The sequence below is a fragment of the Parus major genome, chromosome 6, assembly GCF_001522545.3.
Source record: "Parus major isolate Abel chromosome 6, Parus_major1.1, whole genome shotgun sequence".
In the NCBI taxonomy this organism is placed as follows: domain Eukaryota; kingdom Metazoa; phylum Chordata; class Aves; order Passeriformes; family Paridae; genus Parus; species Parus major.
Window position 1 is genome coordinate 22,540,053 of NC_031775.1, and position 25,922 is coordinate 22,565,974.

A 25,922-nucleotide genomic window follows, 5' to 3' on the forward strand; every position below is an offset into this window, starting at 1 on the left:
ACAATAATATGCCTCTTCTGATGCAATGTGTCTCTGAGAGATGATGGGCTTGTATCACGCCTTTGCACAAAAGCAGAGAGCTATTCTGGGGAAAAAAATGCAAAGAGGAACTTCTTTCCAGGAATAAATCAACAACTTGTCACAAACAGCATATGCAATTAATTTCCTTGTTTACAGCTACAATTTGTCTGATGAAGCAATTAAAAACAAAAACCACCAAGATTTTCTGACCTCTTTCCTTATCTGAAACTGGTATCAGCAGGAAAAACACAGGTCTGACCACACTCCAAAAAAGAGCCTTACCCCAGAATATACTTTAAATATACTTCATATCTAGTAAATCACAAGGCTGCTTTAACACATGACTCCAGAACCCCGGTGTGACATCCCCAGTCAAGGACAGCTGGGCAGGGAACAGAACTAAACTTGCAATATACAGAGGCACCTGGCCTTTGCTAAGCTGAAAACACTGACAGAGGCTGAAAAATGTCCCTGTATCCTGCAAAACTGAAAAGGGAAAAGGGAAAAGACAAGGAAAAGACAATAGCTTGCATCGAGCTAAAATACACCAATGGCCTTCATTAAGGTAATTCTGAAACTCTGATTTTGAAAAGACAGGAATAAAAAGGAGGGAGGAAAACCTCAGATGATGACTGATTTGCCAACAACCGTGTGCAGCAAATGTGAGGACAGAAGCCATGTCTCCTGATACTTGAGTCATTGTGAGAGATGTTTCAGCACAGCTTTTTCCCCTGAGAAACTGCTCTCATTGAAGCTGCAGTTCAAATATCCCTCACTTCAAGGGGCTGAAATTTCAAAGCAGATGAGCCCTTCCATGAAAACCCGTCCTCATGTTGTTCTCCTTGTTGCCTGAAGGACATGGTGCTGCTCCTGTCTTAACATTAACAAACCAAAGACATTGGTTTTGAACCAGTTTCATATGCCCATAGCAGATCAAACTCTGGAAAAGCCAACATATTTTGGCTTGCTGGCCCAACTGCAGGCTTTGAGCACAGAGTTCTGGTTCTGTAGGCCAGTTTGTGTATCCTGGAGAAAGAAGGAGTGTAGTAGCTTAGTGACATGGCATGGGGACAGACAGGCCTGACACTCAGACAGGCAGATCCCAGCTGGCTTTGGAGGGGCAGGGCAGATACTGCAGTGCAACTCCCAACATCCAGGATGAGAATTTAAATAAATACCCCAAGCTCCATGCTGTCCCAGCTACACAAACCAAGGGCCACAGGCAGCTCCAGCACATCTGGACAAGGTCCTGTGATGGCACAGACCCGCTTTCTTTATAAGAGAAAAAGGAGGGAGAACAGAAAAAGAAAAAAAAATAAAAAATAAAGCAGATTGTTCTTTCTCATGTTCACTATGATGATTTTGAATGCTTAGAAGTCACAAAGTGAGATGTCAGAGTCCAATAAGCTGCTTAAGGGCACCTCACAAATGTGCCAAGGCAGAGATCTCCAGACCTAAGGGATGCACTGTCCATGCACTTCCTTTTCTTGCCTCTTGGGCCACAGCTATGGAGTTTGTAGCAGGTGCAGTGCAGAAGCAAGCTATAAAGAAGTGGCTCCCAGGCAGACACTTTTGCACTGCAGTTATGCTGAGAATCACGACAGGATGGGTCAGCACCTCTGGTGGCTCAGCTCTCCTAACCAGGGAGTGTGTGGGGACTGCCAGGTGAGATCTGCAATAATACTTTTGGCAGGAGACACCTCTCACAGACACTCAGACCAGGCAGTGGGACAAACCTGCATGCACATCTCAGCCACATCAGATGGACCAAGGGCAATGTCCCATCTCCCAGAGGAGAAAACACTACTGACCCTTGGAATTGTTCTGATGACTGAAGAGCCAGGTTATAGCACAGTGCTGAAGCTGACTCCTACCTCTTGCTAAGTCTTATTCTGAGTGTAAAATTAAACAGCTCATTTTAAAAGCAGTAAAATGACTCCCACTTCAGAACACAGCTCTCAGGGGGAAAAAAGAAAGTTTGCAATTTCAGCAGGGCAATGCATGAGATGGTCTGTTAATTACCAAAGGAAAGGCAGCTGGTTCAGTTCCTGCTATCTTAATCATTTTCTTCTCTTTGATGTCTCGATCACATCTTTTGAACAACACGCTTGAAGCACAACACTGCAGAGAACACTTATTTTTATAATGAAAGGGAAATATTTTGCTCCATGCATAATATTTAGTTATCCTGATAGGCTGCACTGATAGGGCTTCATATATTGTGTTTTCAAACTAATGCTGAGTTTAAAAGGCCTGCAGGGCAGTGCAAGGCTTCTGTCAAATGATAAATACGTAATCGGTGTACGTGTCCAGCATCCTTTAAAGTGATATCAAATGGTTTCTAATAAGAAAGATGCAAGCACTCAAAACTTTCTTGTCCTAAGGGCATGCAAAGGAAGTTTACTTGTTTCTCATTTTAGTTTTCAAAGTTAAAATTTCTAGGCCATATGAAAATGACATTAATCCTTTGCACAGTGTGACAGCATATCCACTGTTGCAGAGAATATATAATCAAAAACTCTCTCCCACTTCCCACAGACACCAGAGATGGCCAAAAATCTGGAGCAAGCACATAGTTTTGAAAGCTGCCAAGAACAGGATGGAATTCTGTGAGAGTTGCAGTGATCTATAGAAAATACATTTGCATGTTCCTTTGCACAGTGCTGCAGTAACTGGAAAAGCTGGAGGATGACCCAGCTACATGTACATGGCACCAAATTCCTCAAGAAGCAGCTGGCCATGAGTGCTGGGACAGCAGCTTTCTACAGCTGCCTGAAGTTAGAAGGCCTTTCCTTAATAAATGGGCCCCATTCAATGTGGGCTGAGATTCAATTTATCCTCACTGTAAACTGGAATCTGAAGTCAATAGGGATATCTCCAAGAGGCTGCACACCAGAGTAAGAGGTAGTGAAGCATGCAGAAGAGCTTGCTAAAAAGATGTTCAGAGACAGGAAAAATGTCTCCAAAATGTCTATGACCTGAGCAGAAAGTTCAGGATTATAGCAAAAACTCAGCCCTTGCTCTGATTTTCTACATACAATCTGAGTCTTGCCATCACAGGTTACACTGAATCTATCTAAACAAAACCTAGCTGTGCAGGAGTGACTGCAGGATGCAGACTTTACTTTAAGCACAACACCCATTTCCTCACTCTTTTCACTTGAAACCAGATGTTTTTATATTTGCGTGTGTGACATTTACACTTAACAATGCAGACTCTGGTCAAATTTGCTGAAACAGTGAGCCAAGCTATGGTTAAACTACTTCCTATATGTAGAAGCACTTTGAACATCGTGTGTGTCAGAGACCAGCGAGTCAGAGGCACAAGCACTGCCCAGCTGAGGGGTCAGATCTGCTTCAAGCTGCAGCTGGGCAGATGTGGGAGGCAGCTGGTCACTGCTCCCCATGGCCTGGTGCTGCCCCTTCCCTCCTGTGGTTACCACCACCACACATCTGCCAGAAGGACCAGGTGTGCTGCCCCTTGAAAGTACAGAAGAGGAAAAGCCTATGGGAAATGGACTCTGGTTAATCCCCACTGGTTTGGGAGGATCTGCGGGAGGATGTGAGCTGTGGTTGGGAGTAGCTGGAAGAGATGACACTTTATCCCAGCACAGGATAGCATCCCTGACCACAGCTCCTGCCTTCCAACCGACATCAGAGCTTCTCTTCCAAAAAAGGAAATAATTTGGGACTCTTTTGGCTCCCTGAATTGGCTAAGCACGGTCTCAGAGAATCACCAAGACAGTGACTGCAGGGAAGAGGATCAGGGCTGCCCCTGGCTTAGCAACACTGTCACCCTAGACACCAGGAGCTTGACTGGCTCTGGGACCCAGACCCACCTGGTCCTCTGGTGGGAGCTGCATGGGGTGTTAGAAAAAGGGATGCCCCCCAGACACGCAGTAACAACCTGAAGCCACTCATACCACCAGCACATGGGAAAGAACAGGGACACAAACACCTCCCCAGACATGCTTGTCCTTGCATTTGCCCCATGACAGAGCAGCTTCCAAAAGCTGCTCACTTCCATATTCAAAAAAACCTTTCTGTTTCATGGTAGAGTGCTGCAGAAGCAGACCCAGTCTGAGGACAGCCAAAAAGTCAGGCCAGATTCCTGCCCAAGTGACAGAGGCCTCCCTCCCATGCTCTACTTGGCCTTTCTCCAGTGAGGTCCAAGGAGTGGAGAAAGGCAGGGATCAGCATTAATGCCAGCCAAGCCAGTCCTGCCTGGGGGTGAGCCACACTCATCCTGCCTTTTGAGGAATGGTGGGCAGACAGGGCCATGGCCCTCCACTGTCCTCCCTGCCAGGAGCAAAGGGACACACACCCCTCAGCCAACAGTTTCATTCTCTGATTTAGCACTGCACAGAGCAGAATTCTACCCAGCCAGTTTCCAAAAATAAAAAGAGACTGAATTTTGTTCCTGGGGCAGTCTCCTACATTCACAGAGCCAATAAGAGGGTAGTCCCTGTCTCAGTGAGCCACCCAGGAGCTGGGATGTGCCAAAGAAACCCTCATGGCAGCAAGGCCAGCTGAGAGCCCATGAGAAACTGAGCCAGTGCATTCTGCAAAAACATCAGGAACAGTTGCTGCAGCAACTTCAGTTTCTTGCCCTTACACATACAACTCTCCCCCAGAACAGGACAGGTAATTTCTATCACCAGGGTTTGTGCTGCCTAGGGAATGCTAACCATGCAGCTGAATTCTGATTTTAAAATTTGGATTTAATAAGAAATCACATTTCTAGTGTGTTAACGATATATTTCACTAGATGAGTTTCAGGGTATCTCTAAATAAGATTGAAAGACAAGTGTGTTTGTAATTTGGTCAGTTTTCAGCAACAGTAATGATAATACTTTTTATATCCTGTTTCTCCTCCTGCCAGCATGAAGAAAAACTCTTAAAGTCTAAGAAAACAGCAACTAACATAGGATAATAAAACCACAGGTTGTAGAAATACAAAGACACTCAAAATAAATCAAATTAGAAGATGTAATTTGGGAGAGGGAGGCATCTCACATTGTGACAATCCACTCTCTTGCTGGCAACTCCATAGCGCTCCATGGCCAGAATCATCATTAGCATGTTACTTGACAAAGATCTATTAAACCAGGACAGAAATGAAAAGATTTCCCCACCACAAGAAACAGTGAAGCAGTGGGAGTTGCAAAAGAGGCCTTTGATTCACCCTTAATTCACCAGATGAATCATTTCATATTGAGCAAACATCAAAACACACTGAAGTGATACAACCAAAAACTCCCAATCCCTGAAGCCACTTCAGCTGGCTCACTAAACCACACAGCACTGATCACACACATTACCAAAGTGCTATGATTTACCTTATTACATGCATTAGTTAATTCGTGGCATCTTTGCATAAACCTTGACCTGCACTGCAAGACCATTTGACTCAGTTTATCTACAAAGAAAGCAAGTCTGCTCTACCATGCATTTGAGGAGATTGAGTTTGAGGCATGGTGAGCACCCCACTACTCAAGCACTGTTACTTATTAAGTTGCAGTAAATGGCCCATGAGATTTAAACAGAGATCAAAGGGAGACCAAATCCTGCCCCTGCAATTTTCGCAACAGCATCTCTTTGCAAGATCAGTTTTGAGCATGTGGAGTCAAAATAATTATTATAGTTCACTGCTCAAGCATGAGGAACCTCAATTCCTTAGCAAACCTCCATGGACAGAAGGACACATTCAAATGTGGCAGAATTACCTGGTGAGAGTCAATTGGTTTTCTTCCTCAGCTGCACCAATGAAAGTGGTGAAACTACTCCCAGTGAAAGAGAAATAACAAATTTCTGAAAAACCACATCAGAGAAAAAACTTCACAAGAAAGAGTTTTGCAATAAATGTTCTTAATTTTAATCCCCTTTGTATAATCTTTAAATATTACGGTAACAAAAAGTCTAGTAAGCATTTTATAGCCAGAGGAGCACTGCTGAGTGTTAGGCTCCCTTTATCTGAGTGACAGCTGTTGGCAGCCCCCCAGCCCAACTCCTGCTAATCCCCATCTGCCAAAGAGGCAATAGGACCTCAGGAAACAGGCCCGATATCTCGGGCATGTTATCATTAACATTGTCCCACCTTCCTGTTTTACAGTTTGTTTCTGTCTGTTCACAGACACAGCATCTCTGGGGAGGGAGGCTGGAGAGGGAGCCAGGCATCTGCTGTTTGACCCAGGTGCTTGTAGCTGCACCTGACACAGCATGGCTCTTTCTACACTCACGGGTCCCAACCATGCAATGGCCCAGGAGATGCCTTTTTTGCCCCCCAACTGGTCAGTGCAGAGTGCTGACCCTAGTTCCTCAGGCCAGCAGCTAAAATGAAGAGCTCCTTGATGTGTTCAGCAATCACCTAAAACACTACTACAGACAATCTTTGTTCTTGCCCCAGAACATATTCAAGCAGCCAGAGCAGCAGTGGAAAACCAGTCACACCTGATATTGGCCAGGACCAGCCGAAGGGATGTTGGTATGGGCAGTTCAAAAACTTCCAGAAACAGTGCAGTTTCTAACATACAGGCACTCACCATCTCCTGAGAAAACAGTCTCAGACAAGCCTACAAAACTCCAAACAAATCCCAAATCCACTCACTTGGGACCACTCTTTCTTAAGATCTGCTTAGTGACAACAGGCAAGTTGTGCCAGGTCTCCCACCTTGCAGGAAAGCCCCACTAAAATCCACACCATTTCCATGCAGGACTGCATGGGTTTCCCCAGGGATGTATGAATGTTTCAAGTCAAGGAGGAGCAGTTAGCTGGAAGCACAAAGCATCACTGGACTCTCACCAGCCCTGGTTCCTCCCCACCACCCATTTTTAGTCTCTATACACATGAACCCTTTTGACAGAAATTTAAAAAAGGACTGGCCACCAAACAACCATCACTATCCCAGCTCAAACGTCCCCTTCAATGCAGAAAGATGGTTTGTAATCACCTGGTTTTGCCTTTAGCAAATTACATTCAAGAGTTGCAAGAGCTTCCTTCATGATCCCCCACACTGCTACCCATTGGTACTATCACAGTAAGCACAGGCTCCAAAGTGCTTCTGTAGTTTCACCAATGCTTGTGGAAAGTGCAAAGATACCAACTATCATTTTAACAAGTGGTCTCTGCACATTTTCCCTCCACTGAACAGTGAATTTAAGTCCAAGAAAGCCTATGTTACTTCTAGAAGCACTTCTGAAACAGACACAAAGCTCAGTGTGAAAACTGCCTTAAAACATAAGGGACCACGTTCCCCTCTGGGGTCTCCCAAAGCAAACAGCCTCTAAGACAGAGTTCAACATCTGAAGGGCAAATGAGTCTCAGGCTGCTTTGATGAAACAGGCTGCAGCCATCCTAAAGCCTCCTTAGCTCACTGACACATCTTGTAGGACTGATTTGTTAAAAAAACAGGCACTGAGTGTGCCAGAGAGGACACTGAGCAATCTTCATGTCAGGTCCTGGGAATGTTCCCCAGCACAGGGGGATGGAGAGACACCAGCTGGGAGGATAGCTGGCCAAACAGACAGGGTCAAGGACAGCTTTGGACAAGGAGCTCAGTACTCTGGAATAGAGTCAGCATCCAGCTTTGTAAAAGGGACAGCTTCAAGTGACACTAAATATAATAGAATATCACAACTAAGACTCACAGGGACTGAAATCCCAGGGGTTGCTATGGCCCTTTCCTTACCCCACAGACAAATGCCAAAAATATTGAAAAATAGCATATATGGAAGCTGAAAAGAGAGTGTGTTTGACTGAAACATCCCAGCATCATTTTTGTGGCTCATCAGCATCACAAACCAGCCTACAAAGGAGCTTGCTGATAATCACCCCAGCTGTCTCCGCCGATACACGTAAGATGTGGCACATCATTTCTGTGTCTGCCAACACTACAAGCTCCAAATGTGACCCTGGCTCCCTTCCCCAAGCACTGAGAAACTCTTGTTATGTTTGGCTCCCCCTTTGTCCTCCCTTCACAAAAACAGCACGCTTCCACAGCATCAATCTGGAATTATTTACTGTTGTTGAAGCTCAGACAGAAACCGCAGGCCACCTCTCCTCTCACCCAAGCAGGACATGCAGAGGCTGTCCAAGTGCGAGGGGGCTTCACCCAAGTGCTCCAGCAACTCTGCCAAGAGCGTCATGAGGCAACCTGCTGCCCTCTAAAACCATGCCCTTCGCTCCCACTCCGTTCCCAAGACCTGCTGAGAGCCAGTTTATCGGTGCTATCAGAACATTAAATGAACACCATCTGCTTAAAATTACCTTCATTAAAGCTAACGTGAGAACATAATCAGCCACATTTTCTCTTCTCTGCTTTTTTAAGTGGTGTCACTTGCAAGGCTTTGGGACTAACTCTGAAACTCCCTGAAGGGGGGAAAATGAAACAGTGAAAGAACCACAAGTTTCAGGCATCCTCCCTCTTGTTGACACAGCACACAGCTCAGGGACAGGACAGGCCCAGGAGTGCATCTACTCCAAGTCACACCTGGCTACATCTGGAAAACTACCCCAACAAGGTCAAACTTACTCTTGGCAGCTGCATCTGGCTCCTGCCAACATGAGCAAGGCTGTGCCCAGCAGTGCAAATAACCCACCACACGCTTGGTTGCCCACACTGAGCTGTTGGCCACTGTCTGGGCTAAACAGCTCACCTGTATTCAGCCTGCAGTGAGTGCAAGAAGTGTGAGGCAGGAAAAGCTGTTTGATCTCTGCCTTTGAGGGTGGAGGCCAGAGCAGCTTGGCAGAATGGAGGCTAAGAAGGAACATGAATATTCTGCAGAATATTCAGTAGTGGAGAGAAGTGAGACAGGAGGTCGAATCAAACAGAGTGAAGAAACCTGTTTATGCAAAAGGACAAAATTGGTGTGAGAACAGGATGCTTGTGAATAATAAAAGGTCTGGACTGGAAGTCATTAACCATCAGAAGAAACTTGAAGCTTCCAATCAAGCCAACCCATCCACCCTGAAGGTTCTTATGTGGGAATGCAATATGCTTGTACAGCATTAATGACCTGGACCTATCCCACATCTGTATTCTACAGTTCCATGACCCACTCAGTACTTTCAGCCACAAAAGAAACACTTTTTTCCCATCAGCCCATATTATCCACCAGTCTCATGACAGTTCTGAGGAGCCAGTTCTGCAGGAGACAGACACACTGATGCAAACAATGCTGTCCCTGTCTGATCTGCTCACCTTGCAAAGAAGTGCTGATGTACAGAGTTGGGGGACCCTTGGATGAAAGGCATTAGATAAGAGCCTGAATGTATATTAATAGTAACACCAGACGTGATATCTCTAACAAAGTACACTGCCACTTGACCCAAGGCTGGGAAAAAGAAAGTGATCTGCCAAGGCCCAGATGTGCAACACTAGCCCACAAACATGTGATGGAATCTGAAAGAAGTGCATGGAGCAGAGGAGGGAGCTGGAAGTGATGATGGGAGGGTTGCTTCCTCACAGCATGCACTGTGCTTCCTGACTTCGTCTGGTCGAGACTCAACAGCTCTCATTGCTATGAACAACACAGAGCAAGGCTCAGCAGCCTGAGCTACTGCCAGACTCCAAAGGGACACCTGGGAAGGCATCAGAAGATACAGGCTGGGCCAGAATGAAGCTGTACCTAAATTCAGTGTTACATTTTTAATAAACTTGGATGGTAACTGCTTAACAGCAGCACAGAGAACTCAGTGCTTTGTCTTAAGCAGCTGTCAGGTAACAGACTTTCTGACCCAAACACATGACTTTAATAGCAGTCTTTACCCCAAAAATTTGTCAATTCCTTGTCTGAACCACTTGTCCTTTCAGTCTTAGTATCACCTGTCAACAAAGTGTTAAAAACCTAATTACATAAATAAAATTTAATTTTATTCCACCTCATACCCAAGAATGCTCTAACTCCTCACTACTGTCAAGAGCCTGAACCTGTCATCATTTACCCATGCCTGTATCAGAAAAATTCATGCTCTGCATTCAGATAAGCATCTCTCTCTCCTCTTTCCTCTGCTTCTACACTACTTCAGCTGATGAGGGATATGATTTCAGACAGGTTTGGTATGAGAAAAACTGGACTGTTCCCAGCCCCAGAAACACCAAGGAGAGATACGGATGGGACCGTTTTCTGTTTTAAGCAGACTAGATCCTGACCACTGAAGGTAACTTTACAAATATTTTCTTTTATATCCTTCACAGAAACAGCTGGAAATAAGTCTAGAAGCAAAACGAGGAACAAGAGTTACAAGAATATTGTAGATGGTTTTATTTGATCTGTGGTGAGTGTTGTTTCTGAAAGCCATGGAAGTTAATTTATAATGTTAGCAATTTGACAACCAGTCTTTTTAGTAGGAACTCAGCTATTGTGTTTTGAAACAAACAGGATCTAGCATGGGCAGGACCCTGTCTGTGACTATGACTTGGCTATTATTTTATCAACTTGAAGCAAGGCTGGGCTGCCAAACCTTCACCTTGTTTTACACATAGAACCCAAGAGTTTGTCTTGGCTAACATAACCAGAAGATCAAGGTTTACAAACCTTGTAAACCTTGGTGCTTTAGCTGAGCAGGTACAGGAGCCCCATCTGACACAAATACATTGGAAAGTGCTACCCACAACTGCTAGACCCTACACATTTCCCACAAACCATCATAGGTTTTTGATGGACACAGAGACCAGAACATGGACAACAGTGAGAAAAAAGCCTGGGAACTCAGATAAAGCCCCAAAGTGAATGGACACTTGCTGATGACAGCACTGCAAAGTTGGCTTTGGTGCTTGGCTCCTGGTAAAACAATGACATAATGCTGTGTTTACTAGCAGGGGAATCTGAGGGTTGGAAATGGATCTGTAAAAAAACCACTAGCACGTTTTTTTGACAAGCCAACAGATTAACATCTATTGTCACTGGGGCAAGGCCAAACTCCACTGGAAATGGCCCAGGAGTTTGATGTCACCGAGAGGCTCACAAGGACGTCAGCTGAAGAGTGTTCCCATGTCATCTCAGCATTTACTGCACTGCTACTGCCTGAAGCCACCACCACCTTCTGTTTAACCCTTTCCATCACAACGTGCAGTGGGGAACACAGAGGCAATGTGTTCTTCTATTTGGCAACAGAAGTTTGACCCAGATCTGCTACAGCTCACGCTAGCCAGACACAGAAGGTTGATAATGGCCAGGCAGGAGGACAGGTTGCTGGCAGATAAAACATACATTTGACTGTCAGACTTTGCTAGTACTGACTGAAGTCTCTCTCTTTCTACAAATACAAACAGTGGATATTACTTCTTCATTTTACTCCTTAGGAGTCAAATGAATAAAGGACTCCTTCACATGGCCAGTTGCACCCTCACCTCATCTGAGTCAAAGTCTTTATCATAACCCAGTCAATGCATCTCACATACAGTAAGACAACAGCCAACAAGTTTTAGCTCCACACAAGATCCCAACAAAGGATACCTGGAACTCCATAAATGCCAGGGCCTGGTAGAGAACAATCTCATGCTTATCAGATGAATAGTTCTGATGGCTCAGAATCACTGTAGGGATAACATGATGGGCAGAGCCCCACAAAGCCCTTGGCACACTGGGAAAGTGTTGGGTTACCTTTCCTCAGGAGTGGTAGAAACATCAGTGCTATGCTCTCAGTCTTCTACAGACCCTCAAATCCCAGAGGAAGGATGATAAGATGCTCTTCAGTCCAGCACTATTGCATTTGGCAGAGCACCTAAAACTCCAGAATTAAGACAATGGTAAATAACCCCATGCTGTGGGCAGTGTTAGAGCTTTCCAGAAGGAGGGAAAAAATTGAAAGTATAAAAGAATATTCTTAGGATCTGGCCAGGACTTTGGCATCAGCTCTAATAGAACCAATTGCAAACCTCTCCTTTCCACATCATTTCTTTGACCATGCCCTCCCCTTGCTCAAATGCAGAAGTCAAAACAAAGCTAAGCACATGTGTACACACAAAGATCTCACATCAAAACCACAATCCCTACTAAACACCTGCACACTCCTCAATGTAATTAAGAAGAATTCTGTGAAACAGCAACCCCAATGGTCATTCTGGCCAACACCTGGGCACGCAGATATACAGTCTTACAGCTGAAGGGGTGGTAGAAAACCCAACACCCTCACAGCCAAGCAGTTTGGCCAGCACCATCAGCAGGGAGGCCAAGGGGCTGAGCAGCAGTGCCTTGCTCCCATCCCCAGCTGTGAGTCCTCAGACCCCGCTCCCTTGGGCCAGAGCCCAGTCAAAACAGGAGATGCCTCCAGGACAGCACTGCCTCACATACCTGTACACAGACACCCTCCAGTGCCAGCAGCAAATTACCTTTGTTGTTCAAAAGGCCACTGGTTCTTACAGCCAGAGGACAGAGGGATGGACTCTCCTGCACAGACCACGTCTCCAATGTCCAAGGGTTGTTACCCATGGAAAATTCACCAACAATATTTTTAGTTTAAATAGAACTATTTATTCTGGGGATGTCTGTACTAAAGGATATAATGCAAGCTACAGCTGCCCAGCTCAGAAACAGGTGGAAAGCTGCTTCTTCAAAACAGTCCAGAGTTTTGACACAGACTGCAGCAAAATTTTAAACAGAAAATTTCTTCTTGAACAATAACAGCCAAAACACTCCTCCATATTCTTCATGTGAGAGTATTCCAGAGGCTGGCTACTGCGCTAGATTCCTTTTGAGCAAAACATCCTGGGTTGTCTTTATAAAACACTTCTTGCTGAAAGGTTAGAGGAAAACTTAGCTGAATTTGGAAGGGGGGGCAGGGGGAGGGCAGAAAAAGAGCTCTTTAAGGACATCCAGGGCTTGTAAAATGCTTAAGATACAGGATTGCTGCCTTCTGGTACATGGAAAACCAGCATGGATGTTCCTCTAGAACCAGTCACTTTTATTCTTCTTTAACAATATATTGTTAATAACTGAAAATAACCAGCCTTTTAGTTAATAAAAAGCCATATCACCATCAGTGCTGCTTCAGGGATTCTAGACAGTTTCACCTGATACAGACATATTTATAAAACACACACACACAGCTTCCTTCCTATTGCTGACTTTCCTCGGTCCCATCCCAGAAGGCAGCTCCAGAGCCTGTTTTAATCCCACTGAGGAAAATGCTGAACTGTCTTCCTGTGACAAAGCTGGGAGATGGGAGGAGGGACATGCACTTAATCTGCTCTCCTTGGCTTTCTTCCAGAAAAATACTTCACATATCCTTGTTTGTTTGTTTTTAAATTCTAAGTGATTTTAATGCCAGTGAAAGTTGCTGGAGTGATAGCTCTGGGAAACTGCAGACTTCCCACTTAGGCATTAGCAGGGGCTGTGCCAGCTGCCCTGATTCTGCAGAAGACCAGGAGCTCAGCTGCCTCTTCTACCATCCACCACAGGAAAAACCATCCCACAGCTCAGTCTGCTCAAGATGAGGCAAGTGTCAAAGCATCAAATTTTCAGGCAAAGGAAATATCCTGAGCTCAAAGCAGCAAAGCACTTGCAGGGCATCTGAATTGAAAAACGCTTAAAACTGATTTTCAGAGTATTTTGCTTTTGGTCAGAGGGGGTTACTGGCAGGTTTGCATCTGCCAGGAGGAGAAAACCAGGAATAACCTTCTAGGCACAAAAAAATACATGCATGAGTTAATGTATAAATAATAAATAACCTTAGTTAAAGAGTAAGAAAATATCACAGGATGCTGAGAGAGCAATTAGAAATCTCATCTTCACAGAATTAGGAAAGCAGTAATTGAGATATTCTCTGTTGCATCAAGCCCCCCGAGGGTACAAGAAAGCTTGGAAAGATTTCACCTGTGCCAGGGAGCTTTCCTGACAGGTAATGCAGACACCAGAGAGAGATCAGACAGCAGCAGCCAGTAGGAGTAGCCTACTACCAAAGGCTACTCCTGGAAAGACCATACTCCATGCTTCACCTTAACCACTTCCACAGACCCTGGGACTCCAAGATGGGGAGGAAAGCCCATGGGGAACAGGCTCAGAGTCAAAAAGCATGGCTGGCATCCTAGATGTGTGTTTGCCCAGAGGGGATTGTAGCTCTTATGTCATCCCATTCACTCCCGTGCCCCCTGAGCACTGTCAGGGAAGTGACGGCCTCGCTCCATTTCCGGATAACAACCTGACCTTGGCCATCCTGGCTGCTCCCAGGGCAGCCCTGCCAGTAGAGGAAGATGACCCAAACCTGGGGGTTTCAAAACTGATGCCAGCAGTCAGCCCTGAGCTAACACCTGCATCTTTTCACTTCATAGAAGGTAAATCCTGTTGGCTTTGCAGCAGAGTGCACTGAGATCCAGAGAGCCTAAAGGCCACACTGGGTAAAGGCTCTTCTACCGCACTGCACCATGTCCTGTGTGTATCACACAGGGTGTTTGTTCAAACCTTGCTGGGTGATTTATGAACTTCATGCATTGAAGTTTGCATTTCTAGGCATGTCCTGGACAGTGGAGAGTCACACTTCCAGTATTTCTGGGGCAGCTTGGAAGACTTCTGAAAAGGAGACAGAATGGCAGCATGGAGCTCCTGTTTAAACACAGCTATGGTTGGTAGAGATTTGGCATGTTTCTCCCTATGAACAGAGATAGGGGTGTTTTCCTTGTAAACAAGTTTGCATCAAGCCTATAAAAACACGCTACTGACTACTGGAGCATCAGAGCCCAGTGCATCCCTGAGTTTAGCCAGCGTGGTTTATAGGAAAAACAAAACACACCCCACTGGTCAAAGAAACAGTGCCAGCAACGTATCAAAACATTATTACTGCCAGTCAGGTTTCAAACACTGTATGTGTGGGACCACACACGCATTTATGGACACTTAGAGTCTATGAATTTTTTATTATATCCAGTGAGTCAACTCTAACAAACTAAATAAGTTGCATTATAATAATACAGAATTACAGCCTTATTGTGAAGCCGTGGTACACCCAGAGCAGCCAGTGTCTACTATAAGAAATTTAGAATACACTGCAGCAAATTAGTGCAACATGTGATATTCTGATGGAGACACAAAGTTGGGGATGTGTATTTTGACCACAAAAGAAGGATGCTCCCAGTCCAAGGACTTGGTTGGTTAGCTACACGTTAAGCTCCTCTTCCAAAAACTGGAATAAGGAGGAACTCTGTCAAAACCAGAAAGCACGAGAGCACAATTAACGCCATCACCACACTCAAGCACTTAGAGCCACTACAACGAACAGAGTATTTCCTTTCCCTACCTTCATCCCAGGGTAATCTAAAGGTTATTATCCTTCCTTGTGCCTGTTTTTTAAAACAAGGCCTAAATGCTGACCAGACAGTAGCTTGGGTTACCTCTGTGCTCAATCACCTGCTCAGCTGGTTGAGATTGTCTCACTGCTCCCACCTGCCTGTCCCTGTAAGTCATCGCCTGTCCCTAACAGCCCAGTGCAGACACCATCTTTTAGGTCTGTCTGCACACCTTTTAGTGCAAAAGCATCCTTGCTTTGTAACAAATGCTCTTATGCATTCCAGCCTTTGTCCCACATTTATAAATGCATACAATGAGAATATCATATAACTGACATCTAGTGAATGTAAGCTTGAAGGAGTAAATTATTATTATTTCCATATACTTACCTTGAAGGTGGAGCAGAGTAAGAGCACTAAAGTGGGAAGGCTCTAACTAAAGATATTCCAGTTTAAAATCCTTTGAGGTGAAAAAAAATCACCTGGTTTCCTTGTGCTTTACCTCCCCCCACCCCAAATGTGATGCTGTGTCTGCCCAGAAGAGAATAACGAACAAAGATCCTGGAGACTGAATTTTTGCTTTTAAAGTAAAGACAAAGGAAAATGCACTGTATTAAAAAACTTAGTAATTACAAACTTCTCACTAAAAGTTTCAATAAAGCCTCTCTAGAGGTGTGAACCAAAGCCCAGGAAAGTTACTAGGACGGTTTTTTCCATCAACTTGACTGTATTTGGCTTTGACACTACCTGATTAAACAGCAGACACCACCAATTTCAAACAGTATGCCACTGTGCTGCTCTCTGCCTTCTCCATGCAATATTTACACAGCACGCTCCAGGCAAGGTGTCTGCTCTGGCTACATGAAAGCATTCAGCCTCACAATGTCTCACAACACAGTGCTCTCAGCCCCTCTCATGATCCTGCTCTTCCCCATGGTTTCTGGGGACCCGTTCCCTTTGCGTGAGCAGGCACAGATTAAGAGGATACAGCATGAAAAAGGAAGATCAAAAAAAAGAAAACCATTTCACATTAGAAGGTCCAGCTGCTTCCTCCCAAATGACTAAATTAGAGAGTTTGTACGTCACCTCCTGCCTCAGGTAGGGTCACATTGAATCTCTCTTCCTGTTTAATCCATATAAAATGGGAAATGGGTTTTGAGGAAGACAATGATTGAATACAAGAGTAGTATTTTTTCAGATTGTGTACTTTTTATCAGGTAATTGCAAGACTGCTTTGAAAGCCAAAGAAAATAACATAAAATGCTACACACACTTCACAGGTGCCTTTGGGTCAACCGCTTAACTTCTTGCCCCATGTTCCCAGTGAGGGTACCAGCACATATCCTACCTTGCAGGGACAGGAGGAGGCAATGCCTTGGAGCTGGCTCTCTAAGGGCTGGGGCTGTGGGTGAGAGGAACAGACAAGCTACTCTGGGATGCAGGAAGTCTGGGCTCCCTTTCCTACTCCAACAATTGCTTCCTTAGGATGTCTGTTCACCTCTCTCTCTCAGTTATTTGGTGTCTCAGTTCCTCCCCCTTTTAACTCAAAGCAGTGAGACTGATGTAATTTTGACTACAGCACATCAAGCTGAATTGCACCAGTGGGCTCCAGCACCCACACCCTGACCCCAGCCAAGGCTCTTGTGAAGCCAGAGGTCACTTGCAGCTGTCAGCAGCCAAAAGCCTTTGTGCTGTCTCTGAGGACATCATCTCCCTGGCACCCATGTCGCAGTGAAAGTCAACAGTAGCATCTTCATCGTTTTTAAAATGGAACTTGGGGGCTTTGTAGCTGTTGCCCCCAGCACATGGACTTGCTAAAGGCTTTCCCCTGAACTTTCATTTGTTTGCCCTCCCAGCACACTCAGCCACAGGGGAGACAGTGCAGGCAGCCTGCTGTGACATAAGGCCTTCAGATTATTTCATCCTGCCCTGACCACCACAAATCAGGACATCTACCTTGTCTCTCTATTAATAAGTAATCTATTCCAAAGGCTGGAGACAGCCATTTGCTTTGCAAACTGTTGAATTTAGATACCACAGTCTCTTGTCTGAATGTTACCAGACCAAAGCTCTGCTGGGAGAAAGAACTGGGAGTACTCCTTGATCTGCTGGGCTCCCCAACTGCGTTGAAGCAGCGAGTTGCACTGCACAACTCATTTGATGAGCCAAGCAGGGTGAATGCAGCTCCTTCTCCTAAGTTAGCAATTCCTTCTCCAAGGTATACTAACATAGGAACAAAGATCCTTGCCACTAAACCATGTCCAGATTCTCCCCATCAGTGCTGGCCACTGTATAGACAGCAGCTTGCAGCCAAGAGAATAAAGCCATGAACATGCCTGATTGCATTGGAGTTGCTCGAGTCTGAGCAGTAAAAGCAGGAGCAGCCAAGAAATGAGGACCTGACCTGAGCAGTACAAGGTTTTTCTTCAAAGCATGCTGACATTTTACAACAAGTCATTTGTGACAAGCACACTCATTCTCCTGGGAGAAACCCTACACAGCAGAACTCAATCCCTTGAAAGTCAGCAACGCCAGTACCCCGAGGAGGTGAGGTTAGCAACCATATCCACGCAGCAGAGACATTCCTACAAGAGCTCTCGAGGCATTCAGAGGTGGCATTAGGAAACAATTACCCTGGGGAGGAACTGGGACAGTATACAGGCATCTCAGATGACTGAAATCAGCAATGCACCTCAGTCTAACTGGAAGGAGGCAGAGCAGTCACTTGTAAGCCAAGAGCGTTTTATCTTACGTCTATGCTGAACAAAGCTGAAAAACACACAAAGCCCAACTGCAACAGGAGTAGAGCAGTGCTGAAAGAGAAAATCTCTACTGATGTATCCATCCCTGCCCTTGGGATAACACGGGCACACTTAAGAGACCTCAGAAATGACCCCAAGCATATAAATGTCTGGTGAGATAATGCACATCAGTAACTGCCCTGTCCTCAGCAGAAAAGCAAGTGGTAAGAGAAGGGGTGGGGGAGCCTGTTCATCTGGCTTCTAATGAATGTTTGCCATCACCCAGGTCTGCAAAGCAGTGAACAGGTGAAGGTGCTAACCCAATCTCATCTCCCTGGGAGCAAGATCAAGCACATCTGGTAGGCAGAGGCTCCCTGCAGGGCTGTTAAAGGAGACAGACATTTGGATAAAAGGGTAAGCTATCTGCCTAAAGATAACCTGTGAGCAGACAGAGGGGAGGGGAGGTGTTCTCTTTAAGCTCCACAATGGATGGCTGAAGGAGGTCAGCATCAACACTGGATCCTTTCAAATACAGAATGCAGTTCTGGTTTGGGATCATTTCATGCTTAGTTCAGACAATTACAATTTCAGATGAAAAGCCAGAGAATCTACCCCATAAACAGATCAAACCACATCACCTGAGAAAAGAAACTGTTTAACTCTTAGCAGGGGCCAGAAAATGGATTTGGATTTTGCTACCAGCTTTTTCTCTTCAGAATGATTAACTGGCACCTTCAACCATTAACTGCACTGTCTTAATCCACCCTGCTTCGCTGCAGCACTGCTCAGCCAATGTGTGACCCCTGTTGCATCAGGGGTCTTTCCAACAAACCCAGACTTGACCTTCCTGACATTGTTCTTTTAAAAGAAAAGGGAAGGGGGAAACCAAGGAGATTTAACATTTTGTTAAAGTAATATCAAGTGCAAATCAATTTTTAAAAGATCATCAGTATGGGGAAAGAGGTTATTAATTTGGAAAGTCAAAAGCTCTAAGAGCAGCAATAGCTTGTGTTGGGGATATACCATGTAAGAGGGTTGTGGTTACTGATGCAACCTTTTGTTTATCCTTACACATGCTGCCAGCCAGGGCCCTCAGCCAGACAGGTGGTTTTGTGCTACCCAGTTGCTGACAGGGATGCAGAGGAAAGCACTGCAGACTCCTTCCATAGTAAGGATTTCCCAGAAGAGGGTAGAGAGCTGGCTGGGTTCCTATCAAATAGCACTGGAGCCAAGATTTTAATCTATTCCCACAGGGAGAGCCCTATTTAACTTCCACTGGGGTATTAAACTCGTCAGAAGTTTCACACACACGGGATCATAGCAGAGAATATGTAAAGCTGTCTTCTTTCTTTAACTTTCTTGAGTCAAGGCCACAAAAGCTGTGCTCCTGTCATGAAAGACACCTGCTCCAGGCAATGATTCCTGGCAGCTAAGCCAAGCAGTGCAGGAGCTGATGTGCTACTCACATTTAGCCCTCTCCACGTGCTCACAATGCCTAAGGTGTGCCTTCATCTCTCCAGATTCCACTATGGTCCTGAAAGATCACAATTAAGAGGAGAGAGAGTCATGTTAAAACACCTGCAATACTTAGGTCACCATCCACCACAGTAACACATCGTTAATCTGATGCCAAAGCACATTTGCATGGCCTGAAGGCTTAGCATGAAGACATTCATGGATGCTGGAGATAGAAAAGCTTTTTGATATTTCAAAGCCACATAGGGCAAAGAGTATAAAGCCTTGCAGTCTCCAAACTATCCACAGGCGATGGAGAGAGCTAAATCCTAATTAATCTTAAGTGATGCTTATACTAATCTTACAAGAATATAATTGTTTCATGTTAAAAAGGAGCACAGAACCAAAGTAACAGTAACCAATGGGTCAGACCCAGGGAATTAAGTTCTCTGAAAGCATGGGTTCACCCTCAGTGACTGACTCCAACCAAAGCCAGATGACCAACCCTACTGTGCTGAATACTGTGCAGCCACAGACGGAAACTAAGTGGGACAAAAGGCAGACACACCATTAGTCACCCAAACAAACCATTTTGTTTGTGGGGTTTTGGATGAGAACTGGACACATGGAGGTGTGGAACTGTTGTACAGAAGACAATATTAGTAAAGGTGTACAATGAGAAGGGTGAAGGGAAAGAAACAAATTTGCCAATAGAAGGATTAAAGAGAATTTTTTGGAATAATCTAGGTTACTGTTTATTAAAATGAATGACAATGATCATCAAGAAAAAAGATGTGTTTTACAGGTAAAAACAGGAAATATTTTCTTTCAAATCCTGTAAACACAGGGTTTAAATCTTGCTTTCACTGTCAATTTCTCTCAGCAATCCAAGAGACTGGAAGAAATTAGAATCTCTTGGAAGATATTGTGACCAGTTCTTTTGTACATTTTGGTGCTTAGCAGAGGCACTTCTCTGGTGCTGAAATGCCACCACCTTTCATGTGAGATAACACCCTACAGCTGTGTCAGCCACAGTCCACAGCAGAGCCTGCAAAAACTAAAGAAGCCATTCCCACCTGGAAGCAGTGAGTGCCTAACAGACTGAACACACAGGTCCTGGTGCAATCTGAGAGGATACGAGACCTAAAACTTCCAGTCTTATGAATTGGTCAGAAGATGCTTAATTCCATGGTAGATGAGAGATTCAGCTTTACAAGTCTGCATCTCCCAGCAACATAGTGCCCTCTAGCCTTAAACTGGATTATGGTTTAAGCCTCGGAGGAAAAAGCTCAGTGATATGCAACACTAATATAAAGGTTTAAGTCCAGTCTTTGGCCTTATCTTTTCAACAATCCATTCAGCTGCTGATCAGCTCTGGAGAAATCTGGCAGACACACAATGCCAGGAAATACAGTATACTCAGAGCAATTTCACACCAGATGCAATACCCCCTCAAGGCTTTTCCTTACCAAAGCTGGAAGATTTACCTTCTCTATAGACAAAATCCAACTTTCTGTTTTAATGATCACGTTTTAAAATACATGTTGAATCTTGAGAAACAGTTAAAGGATTTGGTGCAGCTAAAAACCAGAAACAGCCAGAGACAGAAGAAAAGATACTTGTCTACTTAAGTGGAGAGGGGAAAGCTACTGACTGTATGCTGCAAACTCCTTCAAGCAAAGACACCTCCACATGACAGGCTGCAACACAGGAGTCCGGGAAAATTGTTAAAAACTCTCCACTAATGCTCTGCTATTGGCAGTAAGGTGCGAAAGAGAGATAAAAGAGATCCAAACGCTGAGGCTGCCTTGGGAAGCATGCAGACAGGCTCCCCCTCAAAAAAGGTCTGAATGTAACTTAGGGTGAGAACGAGCAAAGATGCGCTCAGCACCGCCAGCTGCCCGACCCCGCCGCAGCCGAACCTTGCTCCGCTCCCCACCGAGCACCCTGGCCAGGACGGGGACAGCCTGGGGATCCGGGATCCTGCCCCATCCTGCCCTGGGACTAGTGAGGAAGAAGGGAAGATCCACATTCCGAGGGAAAGGAAACTTCAGAAGGGTAACACTAAAGCCAAGAGCAAAACGGGGCGAAAGAGGGCGAAGAAGAAGAGCCGCACCTCCACACCAAGAGGCCGCGGGGAGCTCCGCGGGTGTCTCACCTGGGGCCAGCGTCTCGTCACAGAGTGGCAAGGGACGGCTCCGGGTATCGCTCCGGGCACCGCTCCGGGCCTGGCCCGTCCCCCCCGCACACGTGCGCACCCCCGCGCCCCGCCGGCACTCACATAGTGTTTCGAGGGGTTCCTCCGCTTCTCCACGTCCACCACGTTGGCGTCCAGCACGCTGTAGGACAGCATCTTCGCGCACCCCGCCGGGGCTCCGCGGCTCCCTGCCGGCGCTGGCAGCACCCTCCGCCGCGGCGATGCCGGGCGGGAGGCAGGGAGACAGGCAAGGGAGGATGCCCCGGTGCCGGCTCCGCCCCTGCCGCGGCTGCGGCGGCTCCCCGCTCACAGCAGCCCAGCCCAGCCCGGCTGCGCTCCCTGCCCGCTGCCCCGGGGCTGCGCGGCCACTGCGGCGGCAGCGGCGGCGGGAGGGGCCGGGCCGGGCCGGCGGCTCCGCCCCCGGGTGGTCCCGGGGGCTCTGGCGGGACGGGAGCCACCGCCCCCAGTGCCGGAGAGGGCGGGCGGCTGCCCCCGGGTGCCCCGCTCCCTCCCGGACCCCCGCAGGCCCGGGCAGAGCCCCCGCGCTCTGCTGGGACACCGCGGCCCGAGCTCGAGGAGAGCCCGCGGGAAGGGGCGGCCCGGGAAGCGCGGGATGCCCCAGGGCCCTCCATCACTGCAGAAAGGGTCCGAAATACCCTCCCCGAGCGGCCAAGGCCACGCCGGAAACCGCGAGTGAAGGGCCGAGCCCGCTCCCTGCAGGCTCCAGCTGGGAGCTCAAGGCCGGCCGCGCTTGGGAAGGTCCCCGTGCCGTGTCCCCCAGGGACACAGGCATCACAGCTGGAGGAAAGTTGCACAGACCCTCTATTATGGGGGATTTTAGAGCGATAAACCTATTTCAGCTCTTTGTATATACATGCCCAGGTAAATGGGTATCATCTTCCTCAGTCCCGCTCCAAAAAGAATTTGCCCCAGAAATTTTAGGTGCGGGTTTGTTTTTTTCTTTCCAATAATGCATCATTACTTTGCATATGATTATTTTAAAGTTATGTCAAAAATGGCAACTTGAATGTGGTCTTCCAGCCCTCAGCTTGTTTTATGACATTCATTAGCTATTAGCCAAATTAACTGAAGTTACTAAGATCTCTCCTTCCTCTGAAGTCTCTTGAATAGCAGTCTGGGCAGATTTTCCAGTAATATTCCAAAGTGCTGCTGAGGGCTCAAGACCTGCCAGCCCAGGAGTGCAAAGAGGACCAGCTCCTGGCAAAATATGCTTCTCATTTACAGTCAGAACAGTCCATCTCAATGTGATTTCCTCTGACGTGCTCTAGGCACAATTTCTGAATCAGAACTTTTACAATGTTTCTGGCCCTGAAACAACAATCATGAGACAGACACCGGAGTCACAAAGCCTTAGGTATTTGGGCCAGAAGGCCGGCATGAAAAAGTGGCTGTTTTCAAAACATAGCAGGTTTCCACAAGCAGCTTAAGGTGGGGGGAGTGGGGGGGGTGGAGAAGGAGCAGCCCCAGCAATGCATAAGATATCAACTACTGCCAGGTGGGAACCAGGTATCTGCTGGCATAGTGACAAAGACAGATGTTCGGAGCCAGCCTTCTCCTCCCTCCTCAGCTACTATACACTGTTTACCAAAATAAATGACCTGACATAAAACACCAAAATCCCAGCATTGCACCCCAGGAGGAGCACAAGTAGACATGAGACAAGGAGGGCAACAGAGGGGAAAACCTCATCTTCCCCCTTCCATTGGCACTTTTGAGGCTTATCTTCTTCTCTGAGGGACTTCCCACCTCTAATTCTCATGCTTGACACAAAGCAGAAGAACAATTATTTACATTAGATACCTTTGCTGTTTAGACTGGCCAAGAAGTCCCTGGTGTGCAGAGCAAATAAAGAAGATTCTTTCTTCAAAATGTAAATATTCAAATAACCCATTGATAAAAATATTACTGATGTGGCCAGTCTTTTGGATCTTGGATGTCTCTTCCCTGTCAACCATAATCAATATATGTCACACATTCCATCCCCTTCTTCTATCACCCTGTCCAAAAAAAAAGAAAAATAAAGGGTCCTCTCCATGGTTGAAAACACTCAGGGTTTGTTTTAAAACAGCTTTCAAAACATGTCATTGTGAGGGAGAGACAAAATACATCGTTCTCCAAACACCCTGCCCCATCCTTCCTGACATTCTTACCAATTGGCATCTTTTTACTGATACTCTTCTCATCTGCTCTTATAAGGAAGGAGCTTCTATTTTCAACCAAACCTGAGACTGGTGCCTTGGGGTTTGTGCCCCTTTGGTGTCTACCCCATTCTTTCATGGCATCTGGTCCACTGTTCACTTTCCCTCTATTCAACACAATTTGATTCTCCTCCATTCCAGAAAACCCATCCCACCTCTGAAGCCTGGCCAGCCCTCGTACCTCTGTCCCTCCTCCTTCTCCATCATCTGACGGGTTTGTGCTCATGGCCACCTCCTGCTCTCCTTGTTTGCTTGCTGCATATGTCCATGCATGTAAGAAAAATGTGTGTTGCCAGGGGCATGGATAGTTCTTTCAAAACATGTACAACACCCAGTCTAGTGGGAGTCCACTCTCCAAGTATTGCAAAGCTGGCAGAAAAATAACCAAAACCCCTTAGTATGCTGCAGGCTTGGGAAAATCTGCTCCTGTCTTAGGCAGCAGCTGGGAAATTGAAGCTGATGGCACTTCCCAGGCTTGTGTTGGAGAGCTGGGCTCCGGCTGCTGGGGCTGAATGAAAGCGAGCCTGAGTATGAAGTGAGGAGCACAGCAGGCTGGGTCCCTGCCCAGCCCCACGTGCAGAACAGCCTGTACTTGACCAGGGCCATGAACATGAGGCTGAGACACTGTGAATTTGTAGGAAAATAACTAACTCTGGAGATTTTAGTGCTAAAACTACTAGTATTTATTTTTATTTTTTTTTAAATCCCCCATTTCTGAAGTCTTAGCATTCCCTAGCATGGGAATATCATTGCTATTATAACAATATGAACACATATATTAATATAAGTATTAACTGCTGATTTAGTAACTCACCTTCAAAAAATTCACGCTTCCAATAAAATTTACCTGAGAAACACCGTGGGAAATTCAGCTTCTGAAAGCTGAAATAAACCAGCTATTTTTAAAAGCTTTTTTCTACTCTTTTGCTAGGTGGGTATTTGGGCAAAGATTCTTCTTTCACTTTTTTTTTGAACAAGCAGGTAATCACATTAGCCTCAGAGACCTAGTGCAGCTACAGCCCAGCAGCCTGGACTCTGCTCCAATTACAGCAAAAGCTGATGCGTGACAGAATGTGTGTGTGTGATGTTGTCAGAGCTGAAGCATGACTTGAGTTTTCATATTTCAAGAGGACCCTGTCATGCTGGCAATTTTTTTGTAAATAAGCATTTGGGTTGTAAATTGAAAACACTTGGGTCATTAAATCAGTGAGAAAATAAAACAAGGGACAGGCTTTTCTTTGCTCCATTAGGGCTGTTTCTAATGTCTCTTATTAATTCATGGCTTGTCACTGTAGATAGGTAACTGCCCCTGAATGTTAACCATGCTGGGGTCTAACAGCCCTGTCTGTGGCGGCCAGAGTTGTTGTTAAAGATGGTTTTCCCTTCTGTTTTCTGGCTGGGCAGCCAGGTGGAACACAGTGTTTTCCTGTCCCCATTAACTGAAGACACTCTAACAGTGCTCAGCACCCTGGGGGGGGAAGTAAAATGCCATGAGCTCAGCCCCTTGGGGGAAGGGGAACTGTGCAGTGCTGTGCATGACAGATTAGCCACACAACTCATTACTGGCAACTGGAGTTGCATGCATAATCCGCTAGACATGGTACTAGAGATGTGCCCCTTAGGGTTTTATTGGCTCTGATGTGCAACAGCACAACACAGAGCCTTTGTTACACTCCCGTCTCAGCTTCTGTACTTACAAAACCTCAGCTTCTTAAAAAGGCTGCTTTCCATGCAGTCCTTCCACTTCAGCGTTTCAACATACACAGCTTTTGATAGGAATGACAGGAATGGTAGAGCTTGTCTGGCATTCAAATCTCAAACTCTGAAACAAAGCATGGTGTGATCTTTTTTCCTTATTTTTTTTAAAGCCATTTGCATTTCATCTTCTTGGGAGATTACTGCTCTTTGAATGAAATTCACTTGGAGATAAATAGGTCTAGCTAATATGGTAGAGGGTAGCTGAAGGAACCAGCAGCAGTGCTGGCAGAGCAAGTCCCCCTTCCTCTAGCCCAGTACTTTTGTGCCCCTTCCCCTCCCAGCCTCCTCAGCAGAGTGCTGCTTTGTCAGC

At 46.0% G+C, this 25,922-nt stretch overlaps 1 protein-coding gene across 4 annotated transcripts in view; it reads right to left on the minus strand.

Annotated features, from left to right (window-relative positions):
- Positions 1-21,883, minus strand: part of SH3PXD2A (SH3 and PX domains 2A) — a 247,607-nt gene extending 225,724 nt beyond the window's left edge. For 2 of the 4 annotated variants that reach the window (XM_015633362.3, XM_015633361.3), the window contains exon 1: positions 21,720-21,883. In XM_015633362.3, the coding sequence (XP_015488848.1) occupies positions 21,720-21,791 (72 nt within the window). In that variant the 5' untranslated portion in view covers positions 21,792-21,883. The remainder of the gene's footprint in view (positions 1-21,719) is intronic. The other 2 variants (XM_015633364.3, XM_015633365.3) reach the window with 1 other exon arrangement.
- Positions 21,884-25,922: the final 4,039 nt, after the last annotated feature.